The 16,705-nt window shown below is 35.7% G+C and overlaps 1 protein-coding gene across 4 annotated transcripts in view; it reads left to right on the forward strand.

Moving 5' to 3' along the window:
* Nucleotides 1-16,705, forward strand: part of ROBO1 (roundabout guidance receptor 1) — a 1,063,338-nt gene that overhangs the window by 898,573 nt on the left and 148,060 nt on the right. For all 4 annotated transcript variants that reach the window (XM_004371339.1, XM_004371340.1, XM_004371341.1 and 1 more), the window contains one exon: nucleotides 13,270-13,427. In XM_004371339.1, the coding sequence (XP_004371396.1) occupies nucleotides 13,270-13,427 (158 nt within the window). The remainder of the gene's footprint in view (nucleotides 1-13,269; nucleotides 13,428-16,705) is intronic.

The following is a 16,705-nucleotide window of genomic DNA, read 5'->3' on the forward strand; positions in this document are numbered from 1 at the left end:
TCTGGGGGCCATACTCTCGGGGTTTCTCCAGTCTCCTTTAGGCTGGTAACTCTGGTCTTTTTTTTGTGAGTTAGAATTATGTTCTACATCCTTCTTCAGCTCTGTCCAGAACCCTCTGTTGTGATCCTGGTCAGAGCAGTCAGTGGTGGTAACCCTGCACCGTCTAGCTGTACTGGACCCAGTCCGGTGGAGGCCTTGGTAGCTGTGAACAATTAGTCCTTCGGACTAATCTTTTCGTTGTATCCTGTTCTCTTCATTCTCCCTTGCTCCCAAAGGGATGAGACCAGTGGAGTATCTTAGATGGCCGCTTACAGGCTTTTAAGACCCCAGACACTACTCACCAAGGTAGAATGTAGAGCATTGTCTTTATAAGCTGTGTTATACCAATTGAGCTAGATGTTGTCATTCTCATTTCTTGTTATTGTTTCTTACTAGTAGCTTTCAAACCCCATTCCAAAAAGCACTAGCCCTGGGTTCTTCTGCAGGACAGCCCCAGATGGGGAAATAAAAGTATATCTCCTTTATCTGCTTTGCATATTGTTGTTGTTAGGTGCGGTGGAGTCGGTTCCAACTCATAACGACCCTATAGGACAGAGTAGAACTGCCCCATAGGCTTTCCAAGGAGCGGCTGGTGGAGTTGAACACTGAACTTTTGGTTAGCAGCCGAGCTCTTAACCACTATACCTCTAGGACTCCGCTTTGCTTATTAGACTTGTCTATAGTTTCAATGGAACAAAACATTCTGTGATGAGAGATAGAGAGAGAGCTTGAAATAAGTGCCTTGAGTAAACACAATGCCTCATACATTTATTGAATGAATGAATAAGTGACTCAGAAATAAAATCTTAAGAATTTTGGAGTTCAGCATGATCCCAGAGTATTTTACATATGCTTTAGGGATTTTCTAAGTTCTGACAAGTGTAAATTTTCTGATTATTCTTATTATATAATAACATTTATGATGCTATGGACACCCTGGTGGCATAGTGGTTAAGAGCTATGGCTGCTAACCAAAAGACTGGCAGTTCAAATCCACCAGGTGCTCCTTGGAAACTCTATAGGGCAGTTCTATTCTGTCCTATAGGATTGCTATGAGTCGGAATCAACTCGACGGCAATGGCTTTTTTCGTTTATGATGTCATAGATTCTCTAATACTTTCTGGCCATTACTCGTGTTAATCCACATTTTCTTCAGAAATTACAATATCTGTGTTTAGAAATACAGTAGATATTCAGTGAACAGAAATTTTCAAAAATGAGAAAATTACTAGCTTTTTGTTTTGGGGAGACAATTTTTGTTGAACTGTGCACATTTTTGTCTGTTCAAGTATGTTATTAAGAACTTTTCCAAATCCGTCTTTGAAGATTGAATGTCTGAGGTTACCTCACAATTATACCCAATGAATAAAAATAAACTACATAGCAAATTAAATAGTAAGTTAAGCTTAATTTATGGAGTCCTGGCAAATGTCCCATAATGTTTTCAGCTGTCATATTTTCCAAAATAAATGACTTTGTGAGTTTTTACTACAATTTGCTGCTAAATGTGGATGTCATCATAATATATCAGGGATCAGTGGTCATATACATGTCATATATATACAAAATTTCACAGTTACATGAAATCACATGTATATATATATATATACATCACACATATATATAATCAAAATATATCAGTTTGATTTTTCATCAGTCTTTAAAAAGTATGCGATATATGACCAAACTAATTAAAATTTGCCATCTTAACAATTATAATGTAGATTAATTGACTAAGGTATATTATCAGTTGTTTTAAAATTTGAAGTATAATAGCACAAAGGTCTAAATAGGTAAAAAGTAATCTTGGGTTAAATACTAATGGGCAGAATTTGAAGACATAATATTTTAAAATTAATTAATGAAATAATTTTTATATTATACTTTCAAACTATGTTTTTTTCTTTTTTAAAAATAAAGCATTTTTGTGTTTTCCTATTCTCCCTCAAGGGAAGATTTACTTGTATATTGTCATCTATCCTCTCATACCTTAAAAATGACACCTTCCTATTCTGTTACTCAAATAAGAATCCTAGTTTCCAATGTTGACAATTTTCTCTTTATTAACTTCAATCAGTCACAAAGTCATTTTGATTTTTACCTCCAAAATTAACCACAAACTTATCCTCTTTTGTGCCAAATCCAATATCATCATAATAGTATAAAACCATCATCCTATCACTCTTTAATTACTGTAATAACCTTCTAATCTTTCTCTCCACTTGCCTCCTTATTGCCCTCTAATTTCACTCACAGAGTGGCAATAATGAACATTCAAATATGATAATCCCGTTATGATACTCCTTTGCCTAAAACCCTTCAATATGATTCCACTTATATGAGTTTTCTAGCACAGGCCAATTCATAGAGTCAGAAAGTAGAATAGAGGTCACCAGGACCTGGGGAAGGGGTGGAGAGGGTAGTGGGGAGTTATTGTTGTATGGATATAGAGTTTTTGTTTACCCATCTGGAAATAGATAGCAGTGATGGTTATACAACATTGTGATTATATGTAATGCTACTGAATTGTATACTCAAAAATGGTTAAAATGGTAGATTTGGCTATGTACATTTTACCACAATAAACAAGTCTATTTAAAAAAGAAACTTCAGTGGCTTCTCATTGGAATTAAAATAAAAGCCAGCCCTTTCACTTGACTGCAGCGTGCAGCAAATCTGGCCTCTATCTCCTTTGCCAGCATTGTGCTGTATTGCTCTCTTGTCTGTCCCACCACACAGGGACCATATCCTTTAAAGTTCTGTTAGTGTAGTGAGTTTTTTCCTCAATTTGTACTATTTCCTCTGCCTGCAATGCACTTCCCTGGATAATTTTTACTCATTTTTCAGATCTTGGCTTAATTGTTACTTCCCCAGAATTTCCTCACCCCCAGTCTAAATTATGTTCCTTATTACTCTCTCACACAGCATCATATTCTTTCCCTTCATGCATGTATCACAATTGTGGTTGTATACTTACCTATGTTTATTTGAATTTTTTCTGCCTATCCCCATATGTGGAGCCCTGGTGGTGCAGTGGTGAAGAGCTACAGCTGCTAACCAAAAGGTTGGCAGTTGGAATCCACCAGCTGCTCCTTGGAAATTCTATGGGGCAGTTTTACTCTGTCCTACAGGGTTGCTATGAGTCGGAATCGAATCGACTGCAATGGATTTGGTTTTTTGGTTTACCCCCATATACTTAAGCACCGTGAGCACAGGACTCATGCCAGGTTTAGCTACCATTTCATATCTAATACCTGGCACATAGAAGGTGTAGCATAAACATTTACTGAGTGCCTGCTATGTCTTAGGCATTGTTCTGGATGAAGGAGGTATAGAAGTAATCAAGACAAATTCTCTATTCTCATGCAGCCGACATCTCGGTACAAGAGCAGACAATAAATGCATAAATATATTCCTTTGATCAAGGACTCTCAGTGCAGGGCATTAAACAGAATGTTGGGTTTTATTTAAAAAAAAAAAAAAAAGAACACGTGGCTGTCTTACTCCAATCATGGTCCCATAGCTCAGATATCCTCATTCTGTCTGTGTTTTTTTAACCCTGCCAGACTACTCCTGAGTGTGACTTTTGCTCTGGCACTTAGAAACCCTCATCAATGGCATTCTTTGTCCTCCTTTCCATTTGTACTGGCAGCTGAGAAATTTGGCAATTCCTTACATACTGACTAATAGTAATACTTCTTTGCAGATGTAATATACCTTATTAATGGCAAGTCCTGTATAAACATTAAATGATTAGCTTTCATAATAACCCTATCAAGTTAAAGTGTAAAATTCTCTGTTTTGCATGGAAATAACTAAGTCAAGAGTGAATACACCTATTAAAATCAGAATATACAGCATACTGGAAGAATGTGTTGTGATTCTGAAATCCTGATTTCTGTTTTCTGCCTCATAAATAAACATACCCTCAAATAATACCATGTAGGATGGTGTTTTATAAATGCTGCATTTTTCATTAATAAATTCATTTAAAGTCTATTAAATGCAAACATGTAGTATGCTGCTGACGTCTTTAAGTAGAACATATGATTTTAGCAACTTGACTTACTTTGGAGCAATTTTTCTTTATGTTCTACCAGACTTAAAAGTCTGCTCAAATGTTGATCCATATTGATGTACACTTTACTCTGTAATGCATAACAGATTTTAACCTAAACCTAGTGTGCTAAACTTACTCTCCCTTTGATGAGTTAGAGCCATTGTAATAAACACTGTAGAGTACCCTGTGCTCACATGAATCCAGAAGTGAAATAATTAAATCATGATATGTTAAGCTGCAGATAGCCATGAAGGACTTTCTTCGGAAGTGCTGTGGTGTCCATGTTTCTGCAAAATAGGAATGTGGCTTAAACTTTGACCCAATCTTGAAATAATTCTTCCCCTTAAAAGACCAGGGATGATATACCCAACTGCTGTAATGCAGCAGATCCCAGAGGCATACAGTTGTGTTTAGGTGAGCTTGCTTTCCATCGTGTTGTTGTTGTTAGTTGCCCTAGAGTTGGCTCCTACTCTTGGCAACCTTAGTGTATAACAGAATGAAAGATTACCATCTTCAAAATCATTGGGATGTTTGAGTTCATTATTGTGGCTATTGTGTCAATCCGTCTTAATCCAACATCATGATAAACAGAGAAAATATTGAAGTTGTCAAGCATTTCACTTTTCTTGGATCCACAATCAACACCCATAGAAGCAGCAGTCAAGAAATCAAATAATGCATTGCATCAAGCAAATCTGCTGCAAAAGACCTCTTTAAAATGTTAAAAGGCAAAGATGTCACTTTGGGGACTAACACGCGCCTGCCCCAAGCCATGATATTTTCAGTTGTCTCATATGCATGTGAAAGCTGGACAGTGAATAAGGAAAACCAAAGAAGAATTGATACCTTTGAATTACGGTGTTGACGAAGAATATTGACTATACCATGGACTACCAGAAGAGTGAACAAATCTGTCTTGGAAGAAGAACAGCCAGAATGTTCCTTAGAAGCAAGGATGGCAAGACTTTGTCTCATGCACTTTGGACATGTTATCAGGAGGGACCAGTCCCTGGTGAAGGACATCATGCTTGGTAAAGTAGAAGGTCAACAAAAAAGGAGAAGACCCTCAAGGAGATGAATTGGCACAGTGGTTACAACAATGGGCTCAGGCATAACAACTATCATGGGGATGGCACAGGGCTGGGCGGTGTTTTGTTCTGTTTTACCTAGGGTCACTATAAGTTAGAACGACCTGATGGCACCTAACAACAAAAACAGCAACATTGTGGCTATTGTGTCAATCCATCTCATTGAGGATTTCCCTTATATTCATCTGCCCTTTATTTTAGCTGCATGATGTCCTATTCTAGTGATTGGTCTATTCTGATGACTTGTCCAGAGTAAGCAAGTTGAAGTCTTGCCACACCCATGTCTAAAGAACATTCTGATTGTATTTCTTCTAAGACTAATTCATTCATTCTTTTGGAAGTCCACCATATATTCAATATTCTTTGCCAACACCACAGTTCTAACACATCAATTCTTCTGACTTCTTTTTTCATTATCCAACTTTTGCATACATCTGAAACAATTTAAAAGATCATGGCTTGGGTAGGAGGCACCTTAATCATCAAAGTGACATCTTTACTTTTTAAAACTTTGAAAAGGTCTTCTACAGCAGGTTTTCCCAATGCAATACGTTGTTTGATTTCTTAACTCTTGCCTCCATGGACCTGGGTTGTTGATCCAAGTAGGATGAAATTGTTGATAACATCAATGGTGGGGAAACCCTGTCCATCATATGTTGTTTAAAGAAACAAACAAAAAATCCTGCTACTAATTACTGTTATCCCCGTGATAGCCTCTCATTCTATTTGTATTGCCCTCTATTCATTACTTCATATTAGATGGTTAATGTTGCATAACATCCATCTATACTATATAACTTCTTTAAGATTTTATTTTTGGGGGAGAGAGGGAGGAATGTGCTGCTTTTCTAGGGTATAGCATAAGAAGTTTGTGAAATCTTTAACAACTCTAGTAATTAAGAAAGTAAGTGCTTTCATTAGCATATTTTCTGCTAGGATCTTAACCAAAGCATAATTTAAGGATGAAAAATAAAATAAGTTGCAAACTATAAAAAAAAAATGCAAGTAGAAGAGTGGCATAATTATTAAAGAGGATCCATAGTTCTATTCAATGTCAGATGAACTCAGTAAATAGCAGGGCTTTAGGAAACAAGTCACCATTAAATCATACCTTTATACAGAATTGATGTTTTCTTGCATCCTTTAATAAGAACCAAGTTCCTTAGGTTTAGAAGGTGGTGGTGTAAGGCAGATGGAGTATTATTATATACATTACCATTTTTTTTTCCTTATAGGTGGGTTAAAATGTCTTTTGTACAATAGTCCTATTTGGTGGAATGTTTTTTAAAGTATGGAGTTTTTATATGAAGAAATATTTCTGAATTTTGAACACATTTGAACACATTGATAATTCTGTGCTCTTCTGGAAAAGTAATGCTGTGAAGTAAAATGTAAATGTAAACAGTTAGAGAAAATTTTATGATACACTTTCTTATTATCCATTTCCCCAAATATAGAAAATAACCTGCAGTGAAAACCAGTTGTAGCACTCTTTCCTGAGAAGGTGGATATTAATATTGCTTTTTGACAAACATCAACATAAACTTTAGTGTAAGGAGGACTGGTATCAGCATAGGTGCCAGGCAAAGACTATGTGCTCAATATAACCAGTTGCCATCGGGTTGATTCTAACTTCTGATGACCACGTGCATGTTAGAATAGAACTGTTCTTCATAGGGATTTCAATGGCTGATTTTTCAGAAGTAGATCACCAGGCCTTTCTACTAAGGTTCATCTGGGTAAACTCAAACTGCCAACCTTTCATTTAACAGCAGAACAGTTAACAGTTTGTACCACCCAGGGAATCTATGCTTAGTTTAGATATATGAAATTAAATAATTATAGTTATTTTGAAAAGAAATAGTATTTATGTAACATGTAAGTTGGTTTTTAAACAGAGAACTAGACTTATCATAGAAGTAAGTAATATATTCTCTGGTCAAAATTGTAAACTAAGTAAGTGATTAAATTTAGAAAACAATTAAAATGATACATTGTAATAGAGACATGTTGTTTCTGAGCATCTATAAAGTTGTTGTCTTTGGGAATATACTTCCTCATTTATTTTCTGCTTTAGTATACTGTATTTTTAAGAGCTTCATTGATTTTTTTTTCCTTTTACCAGTCTACAGGAGTTTACTTACACTTGCTGTAAGGTTTCATTGACAAACTAGTTTTTTAACGAGAAGTTACAATCCCAGGACTGCATATTATCTCTCACAGTTTTTCCCAAGATGCCCACTTCTAATTAAAATGCCATATTTAACAAAAAGTGTATTATTGTATAGCTTTTTCAGTTATTTTGTTGTAAAAAAAAGAGAAGAATTATTGATATGAGGCAGCATATCATATGCCATCTGAATGATGAATTCGTAATTCTCTATACACCACTGAAAGTTTGTTATGGCCTCCAAACCAAGAAAAATCTGAGAAAGTCTAAGAAAACAGGATATATTCTAGGATAGCCATTTGACCATCCTAGAAATGTCTTATCTGACTTCTGTTCCAATGGAAAAAGGCTGAACTATCCATTATAACATAGTAACTATGTATTTTGAATCGTGAACACTGTGTTAAGAGATTAAGACCAGAGAGCTGAGCAACTTGATAGAGAAGAGTTCTTTACATACTGGAGAGCTAGAATCTATGCTCCAGCTCTGCTACTAAGTCCTTGGCCTAATTACTCTGGGGGCCTCATTATCTGCATTTGTAAAATGAAACTAATAAATACATCATAGGATTTTACAAAGATTTAATGAGTTAATACTTGATGTGTTTCCTTGCACAGTAGATGTTCAATAAATGTCAGCCATTACTAACATTATTATTATACATTATTATAATATTATTAATATTATCATTGTATGTGACCCTGCCCATGTTTTTGTCATTGTTAGGTGCCATCGAGTCGGTTCTGACTCAAAGAGACCCTACGTACAACAGAATGAAATGCTGCCAGGTCCTGCGCCATCCTTACAGTGGTTGCTATGTGTAAGCCCATTGTTGCAGCCACTGTGTCAGTCCATCTCGTTGAGCATCTTTCTCTTTTTTGCTGACCCTCTACTTTACTAAGTATGATGTCCTTCTCCAGGGACTGGTCCCTCCTGATAACATGTCCAAAGTACATGAGATACAGTCTTGCCATCCATGCTTCCAGGAAGCATTCTGTCTGTACTTCTTCTAAGACAGATTTGTTTGTTCTTCTGGCAGTCCGTGGTGTATTCAATATTCTTCGTCAACACCACAATTCAAAGGCATCAGTTCTTCTTTGGTCTTCCTTATTCATTGTCCAGAGTTCTCATTCATAGGACCCTACCCGTAGAAGTCTTAATTTATTAATTTCTAAAGCCAAATGTTTGGACCACACATCTGTCAGACCCCTAACTGCACTGAGATTCTGCATTTCATGAAGTTGAAGGCATTGTATTTCACATGACTGGGGAACAGAAGTAATTTTCGGAGCATTTGAGTTTTACCAAGATTGGATAATGTCGCTTGGCTGCACTGCTGTGATGCACAGTCACCATAAGTCAAGCCTTCTGCCATATAGAGTGAATTTGTGGAAAATACAATGGGTTAGATTGGACAATTGCATTTTACTGTAAAATGGTGACATGGTTTAAAAAAAAAAAAAAAGCACAGCCCTGGAAATCAGGATAACCTGTTCTGCTGTCCCTAGTCTCTTCCTGACAAATAACACAGCCTGGTGGCAGTTTCCTGGGACTCAGTTGCCTCTATTTATGGAATTACATGTTATCCAAGACCTCTTCCTGTTCTATAATGTAATGTTTTTTTCAGTTCTAAAATTTCCTACAATGCTTTTAAAGAGTGTTTTACAAGTACTAAAACTTCCAAAATATTTGAAATAGTTTCTTTTTATCAGTTAGTTTTCTGCTTTGTCTCCCTATTCTCTCAATCTTACCTAAATAGGTTGTAAAGTCATCACTGAATTTTAGAACTGTTTTCTGAAAATATGTTTACCATATTTTTTGCAAATAAAGCACTCATTTTGCCAGAACTGTTTTACTCAAGGAAGCCCTGGTGGCACAGTGGTTAAGAGTTATGGCTGCTAACCAAAGGTCGGCAGTTCAAATCCACCGGGTGCTCCTTGGAAACTCTATGGGGCAGTTCTACTCTGTCCTATAGGGTCATTATGAGTCAGAATCGACTCGACAGCAACGGGTTTGCTTTTTGGTTTTACTCAATTTCATCATTTCCTTGCAATATATGTGTGGGTGCGTTATTTATGTAGGCACATTATTTGTGAAAAATATGGTACTTATTTTTTTTTGTTTAGTTGTTAAGACTATACACAGCAGAACATACACCAGTTCAACAGTGTCTACATGTACAATTCATTGACATTGATTACATTCTTTGAGTTGTACAATCATTCTCACTCTCCTTTTCTGAGTTGTTCCTCTCCCATTAATATAAACCCGCTGCCCCCCAAGTTTCCTATCTAAACTTTCGAGATGCTGTGGTCAGTTTGAACCCATATAGCTAAATCTTAAAAGAGCATGATGCTCAAGGCAGACATGCTTTACTAGTTGTTTACTTATTTTGAGAATCATACTAAAATTGACATATAACAGTACAGAAAGATAAATGACTCTATTTTTGTCTTGTTTTTATAGAATGGATTTTAGCTAATATTTTTAGTTTAAAAAAAAGACAGAAAACTCCCATAATATTCAAATATTCAATGAAGCTTGTATTTTCTCTAGTTTAGAGTGAAAAAAAAAAAGTAAAAAGCTTTTCATCCAAATTATGTGTACCAACTTGTAAATGTAAAATATAACTATATAAGACATGGAAGTAATATAATACTGTTATGATATTACGATGAGCTGTGGTTTGTTTAACAACATTTTTAGGTGGTTTTGACTTGGAAACATATATGTTGTTTGGTCTTTTAAATGAATATTAAACTTCCATTTTTGAAAATTTAGTTCCAAATTTTAGAATTTCACACTATCCAAAACAAGAAACATTTGAACAAAACTTATACAGTTTGCTAATAGAAGTGTTAGGGGAGAAAATGAGAGATTTTTTTCTTAAGAAAATTCTACTTTTGGGAATATTTACAGATGTCATTGGTTTTTCTGCCAAGATGTTGCTAATCATTTGAATTCAATTTTTATTTTAACTATTTAAATATACACATAAATTTAAAAAATTGGATAATTTAACAAAAAGTTCATATCATTTTATAATTTGACACGTACTAATTTTTTCCCTAAAGGAAATGTTTATAACAAGTACAAGAGAGAAAAATTGCTTTTTAGAAGAGAGAAAAAAAAAATCTTAAGCTCATAACTTTATGCAGGGTTGCCTGTAGCCGTAGGTAATGCTAGAGTTTTATGCTTTACAGCTGAAAAAATAATTTCATGAGTATTATCTAAGCAACAATCTTTAGTGGATTACGTTTTGTTAGCTTTTCATTAAATACTGTAAAAGCCCAAATAACATAGTAAATGAAAAAGAAAAAAGTTGATTTATAGGACTTAGACTTTTGATATTTTTGAAAGAGACTTTATTATTCATTGGTTTATTTGAGATATGATCTCAATTTGTAAATAAGATACAGTGTTACAAAGTTGGTTTTAAGCTCCACAAGTAGAAAAATTGTGCAAATTATTTACTTTCTTTAGAAAAGTAATTTAACTTTGGGTATGTTAAGGGTGTTGAAATTTTTTAGAAGAGTTATTTTAGATTAGTAATATAATCCAGCAAATGCACATACTGTTTGTTATGGCCTATTCATTTGCTTTTTCTATAAACTTTGCAGTTTATTTGTGGTATAATCTTTTATTTTATTGTTGTACTTTAAGTGAAAGTTTACAATACAAGTTAATCTCTCGTACAAAAATTTATACATACATTGTTATGTGACCCTAATCACTCTCTGTATACTGTGACAGCACAATCTTCCTTTCTACCCCTGATTTCCCATGTCCATTCAACCAGCTCCTAACCCTCTCTGCCTTCTTATCTCACCTCTGGACAGGAGCTGCCCATTTAGTCTCATATATCTACTTGAGCTAAGAAGCACACTCTTCACGAGTATCATTTTATGTCCCATAGTCCAGTCTAAATTTTGCCTGAAGAGTTGGCCTCGGTAAATGGTTTTAGTTCTGGGTTGACAGAGAGTCTGGGGGCCGTGCTTGCCAGGGTTCCTCCAGTCTCAGTCAGGCCATTAAGTCTGATCTTTTTACTAGAATTTGAGTTCTGCACCCCACTTTTCACTTGCTCCATCAGGGACATTTGTGGTATATTCTTAACAACCAATAATAATGCAAGCCTATAAATAATGGAAGTCTTCATACTCTTTTCTTTATTATGGGATAACAGTAGCTGAAGTTTGCACTCAACGAGGTTTACCTTTGTGTCTGTATACTTTATTAGTAAATAGTGTACAGTATTGAAGTTAAAATTAAAACAGTGTGGTGGGATCATATTTCCTTTTCTTTTATTATTTTTTCCAGTGTAACAAGTCTCTTCTATGAAGCAATATTTTTCCACTATTATCATAGGCATATTGTGACCCAGTTGTCTCAGTATGCAGATTAAATAACAGGCTTTTGTCTGAGTGGATATTATGGCTTACTCAGATGTATATGCATTCTTAGTTGGTATGGAGGAAGGAAAAGCAAAGAATTGAAAAAGAAAAAAACATATTTTGGTAAACCTCTAAGCAAGTTGGAGGTTTTGGAAATTTTAGAGTGACTTTTGAAGTAACAGTTTGGGCATAAGTTTTTTACTTTCTAGTGCTTCGTCCATGGAAATATTTTTAAATACCACTGGAACAGATAGAAATCCATTTTAATACCAAATTGCATCAAATATTCAATCCAATAAATTATAAAAGACTAATAATGTTTATCACTTCAAATCTATGCATTTAACATATCAATAAATGTTTTAAGTACCACCTTAAATTAGGTTACTAAAATCGTTAACATTTTATTACATACTCGATCAAGAAAATGAGGTCAGGGAAAGATAACTAACATTTGTTAGTCTTTGTATTGAAGTACATAGCTCCATCTTTGTTTTGTAAATAGGGCTCCAGATTACCTGTCTAGTAAATAACAGAGTTTTGATTTAATTCTAAAATTAGCTGATGCCAGGTAACCCATGATATATATACATATTATCAAGGTACTGAAGATAATTTAATGTGCGAACAATTTTTGAAATGCATGTATGATTTATTCTCCAAATTTATTCCAGCGGTTACAAAGTAAGTAATACTCCTTGCTTTATAGCATGTTAATATTATTTTAGTATCCAGTTGAGACTAAAGTAATGAATCATTTCCTCATCTAAAAAATAGGGTCCATAATATATGGGGCTAACAGTATCTTTCACCCTAAGTAGGTTTAATTAAGGATTAGATGAGAGAATATATAGGAAAAAACCCACTCAAAGAAATGTAAAAATGGTGTAGTTGGTAGCGGTGTTGTTATCATTGGTTTCTTCTAATACCATCCCTCAGTAATGATGGGAGAATACAGACAGTGATTTTGAATGTAATTTGTCTAAAGCTTTAAAAATGAACATATTTAAATTTTCGCAATTATATAATCGTATACACTAATTGGAAATATGTTTAAATATCTCATTAAATGCATGTTTGAAAGTATCTTTATTTTACTTTTAATATTCTCCTTTTTATGTAATTCATTTAATTATACAAAGCATAATTCCACGTGTCACATAAATAAAAGGAAGATTCAGTAACATTCAGTAGACGCATGGATAAGAAGAGGTAGGCAGTAGGCAGAAAATAAAATGCAAGTGAAAGATAAGCCAAGTGCTAACTGTAAGGGCACTAGGCAGCACAGTACACTTGCCCATTGCCCTGTGAACAATATCAGATTATCCCTGTTGTGTATGCTTAAGGCTAAAGATCTTTATTAAATTGTGGATGTCTGCAAGTAGATAGAAATTCTCGAAGATGTATTAAGATAGCTCTTCATAGTGGTTTATTATAATAAATGCCTCTTTTGCTGAAGTTCAGAGACGAGGATTGTATATGTCACTGTTGAGTGTAATGATTCAATCTTGTTCTGACAGTTCTCCGGGATGACTTCAGACAAAACCCTTCCGATGTCATGGTGGCAGTGGGAGAGCCTGCGGTGATGGAATGCCAGCCTCCGCGAGGCCATCCGGAACCAACCATTTCATGGAAGAAAGATGGCTCTCCACTGGATGATAAAGATGAAAGAATAACTGTGAGTATTTAATTTGACCATCAGGAACATTTGTATGTCTAAGTCTATGCCTCTTCACCAGAGGAAAAGGGAAAAATGAAGCAGATTCTTTTAAATAAAGGGTTGCATTATCTCCCATTTAAAATTCATGTTTTAAATATATTTCAGTTTTCCCCATGTTGACATGAAAGTAAGTGAGAAAAACACATGCTTTTTAGTTTGGAGGTAGGAAAAGAAAACTATAATTTCTACTTTATTGTCCTAGAGTTAACACTTTTATGTAGGACTTAATTATATCATAAATCGAGGTTTACAACATCTCCATATGTTATAGTAAAAATTGTTTGTAAAAAAAACAATCAGGTAGTATCTTTCCAGAGGAACTTCTTTGTCACTTCAGGATTTTTTATGCCTGTTTCTCCTTTTTAAACTGCTTTTTTATTCTACAGAGTTCCCTGTTGTTTCTGGCGGAAAAAAAATCATTCTGTCTAATATTTAATAATAGATTTATTACAAAATAAAATCAATTACTGTATTTCAAATTCCTCCTGTGATATGATTAAAGAATTATGTTATCTATAGTAAATTACCAATATTGATGTAGCTTATCTTAAAGTCGGTGGTTCTATGTGACTTCTTTGTTTTTCTTTTTTGCAACATGTTTACTAAAGCACCTTGCATAACTGAGCCCTCATTGATTCTCAGATTGCACAGTATCCCCTTATGGTTTTCTTTGTTCAGCACACCCTGATACCTGTTCAGCGTGAACTCATTGACCAAGATTTAAAGTCCCCTAGGAGAACGGATGTGTGAGGAATAGATCACTGCTAAAGGTGTGGAGGAAGGAAGTTATAGCACAGACCGCATAAACCTAATACATGCTTGCACTGTTTCTGAATAAGTTAGCAGATTAGCGTGACATTTAAATAGTGAGAAAAGTAGACAGGGATGTAGGGACCTTGAAAGAAAATCAAACATTTTTTTCCTGTAATGATGTGAATTAGAGTGACACTCTGAAGTAAGTTTTATAATCTATGCATTGGGGTAAAGATGAACCAGCTGTACTTTTAAGAGGTATTCAAGTCACATGGCAAAGTGAACTACATGTGGAAATTCTTGTTTTGGGAAATGGAGTCAACAATACAGTGGAATAGGAAATATGGGAAAAATACTTCTCTGGTTGGTGATAACAGATTCTTTTTAGATTTATGCACAATAAAAATAAGACTACTTTATCGTTAAAACATATTCTAGATCATTTAATGAACATTATCTGTAATTCCTTTTTCCCTGTCTTTATGATTCGAATAACTGAAACCATTATTATCCCTGAAATTGTATCTTTCCTGATTACCTATTAATAGACATTAATGAAACTAGAGATACAGGCACTGAACAAAAATCAGTGCCTTTCTGGAGAGTACATTCTAGGAGTGTAAATACAGACAAAATCAAAATTAAAAAAATATAGTATGCTACAATGTAATAAATCTTATTCAAAAAATAAATGAAACAGGAAAGGGATAAAGGCATTAATGAGGGTTGGAGTGGGATTACAGTTTTAAATGGGCTGATCAGGGAAGGTTTCCCACAGACTGAAAATAATCAAGGTAAGGAACTATACAAGTATCTGGAGAAAAGCTGTTCTCGGCAGACAAAACAGTAAGAACCTAAGGTAAGGATACGAAAACCAAAAAAAACCTGTTGCTGTCGCATCGATTCTGACTCACGGCGACCGTGTATGTTACAAAGAAGAACTGCCCAATAGGGTTTTCTTGACTCTACTCTTTACAGAAGCATTTCTCCAGACATTTCTTCTGTGGAGCCACTGGGTGGGTTCAAAGATGGGGCTATACCTAACGCATTCAACAAAGAGCAAAGCGATCACTGTGGCTAGAGCAGAATGAGCAAAGAGGATATTTGCGGGAAATTGGACCAGGGAGATAACAGGTAGCCAGACTGTGTTAGACCTTACACATCTTGTAAATAGTCTGACTGAGGGAGTTGGGACACATCAGAGGATTCTCAGCAGAACGCTTTTTTGCTTTGAGAACACACTGAAGGATGGCAATCGCAGAAGGAGGGAGACCAATTGGAAGCTATTGCAATAATCCAGGGAAGAGATACTAGCAGGGGTGGTGGTGAGAAGTGGTTAGATTCTGGATATACTGTGAACTAATAGGCAAAAGAATCTTTAACAGATTGGATATGGCCTGAGAGAAAATGAGAAAAGTCAAGGATTACCTTAACTTATTGCCCTGAGCAACTATAAAGATGGAGTTGCCATTAATTGAGTTGAGGGCATGATAAAAGAGAAGATCTGGGATGGGAAATATCAGGGGCCGGCTCATATTTGGACAATGTAATTTTGAAATGCTTATTAGAGATCCAAGTATAGTATTCAAATAAGCAGTTGGATATGTGAGTCAGGAGTTCAGAGTTGAGGTCAAGGCTGGAGAAGAAGTTGTGAGTTGTGGTAGACATAACAAATACTCATTAGTTTGTTGTTTGCCTCTCCTTCTGGGTAGATGAAAGAGTGTGCTTGCCAGCTTCCTTGCTATTAGGCAGACCTATTTGACTAGTTCAGCATCTGGGGCTGTGAGTAGAAATTAAATACTAATGAAGGAGCCTCCAGTACTCTCTTTTACCATCATGTAGCCATTACCACACATTCCAGGTACAGCTACAGATACAGCAAGTGCAGCTATAACAAGGTGAACCTCCCTGTAAGCCTGAGTCCCTGAGGCATTATTTGTCATAGAGCTCCCCACCCTGCACCTCTGTCTTCCCATGATAGTGGGGCTGGGTGGAAACCCCAGGTTCTCTTGGCGCGACTCGTCTCAGACAATAAATGAGAGACAGGTGGGAGGGTGGAAAGGTGCCTTTATTTCACTGCACAAGGAAAGGAAATAGTCGGGGCTGCTGCTGCCAAGACTGCTCAGCAAGGACGAGGAAGAAGGTTACTTTTAAGGGGTTTACAAGTAGGAAGTTCATACAAGTTACATCAGCAACATTCTTTATCATACAATGCAGGCGCAGTGGGGTTTATATAACTTCATGCATTGCGTGTTCAGAAAATGGCAGTTAAACTTTATCCAGAGGTGGGGAATTTACTGGGTATGAGGCCTAAAAGGTTATCCTGAATGTCAACATGGCACCTAAACCAGTTCCTGCCAGTTTCCTCTAGTTTGGGGACTGCAGTTAAGGAGAGGGGAACCAAGATTCTAATGTAAAGCTATGGAGTGTGCCAAGCAAAGGAACCAGGATTCTAATGTAAAGCTATGGAGTGTGCCAAGCAA

Source organism: Trichechus manatus, unplaced genomic scaffold, assembly GCF_000243295.1.
Source record: "Trichechus manatus latirostris isolate Lorelei unplaced genomic scaffold, TriManLat1.0 scaffold00012, whole genome shotgun sequence".
Taxonomy (NCBI): domain Eukaryota; kingdom Metazoa; phylum Chordata; class Mammalia; order Sirenia; family Trichechidae; genus Trichechus; species Trichechus manatus.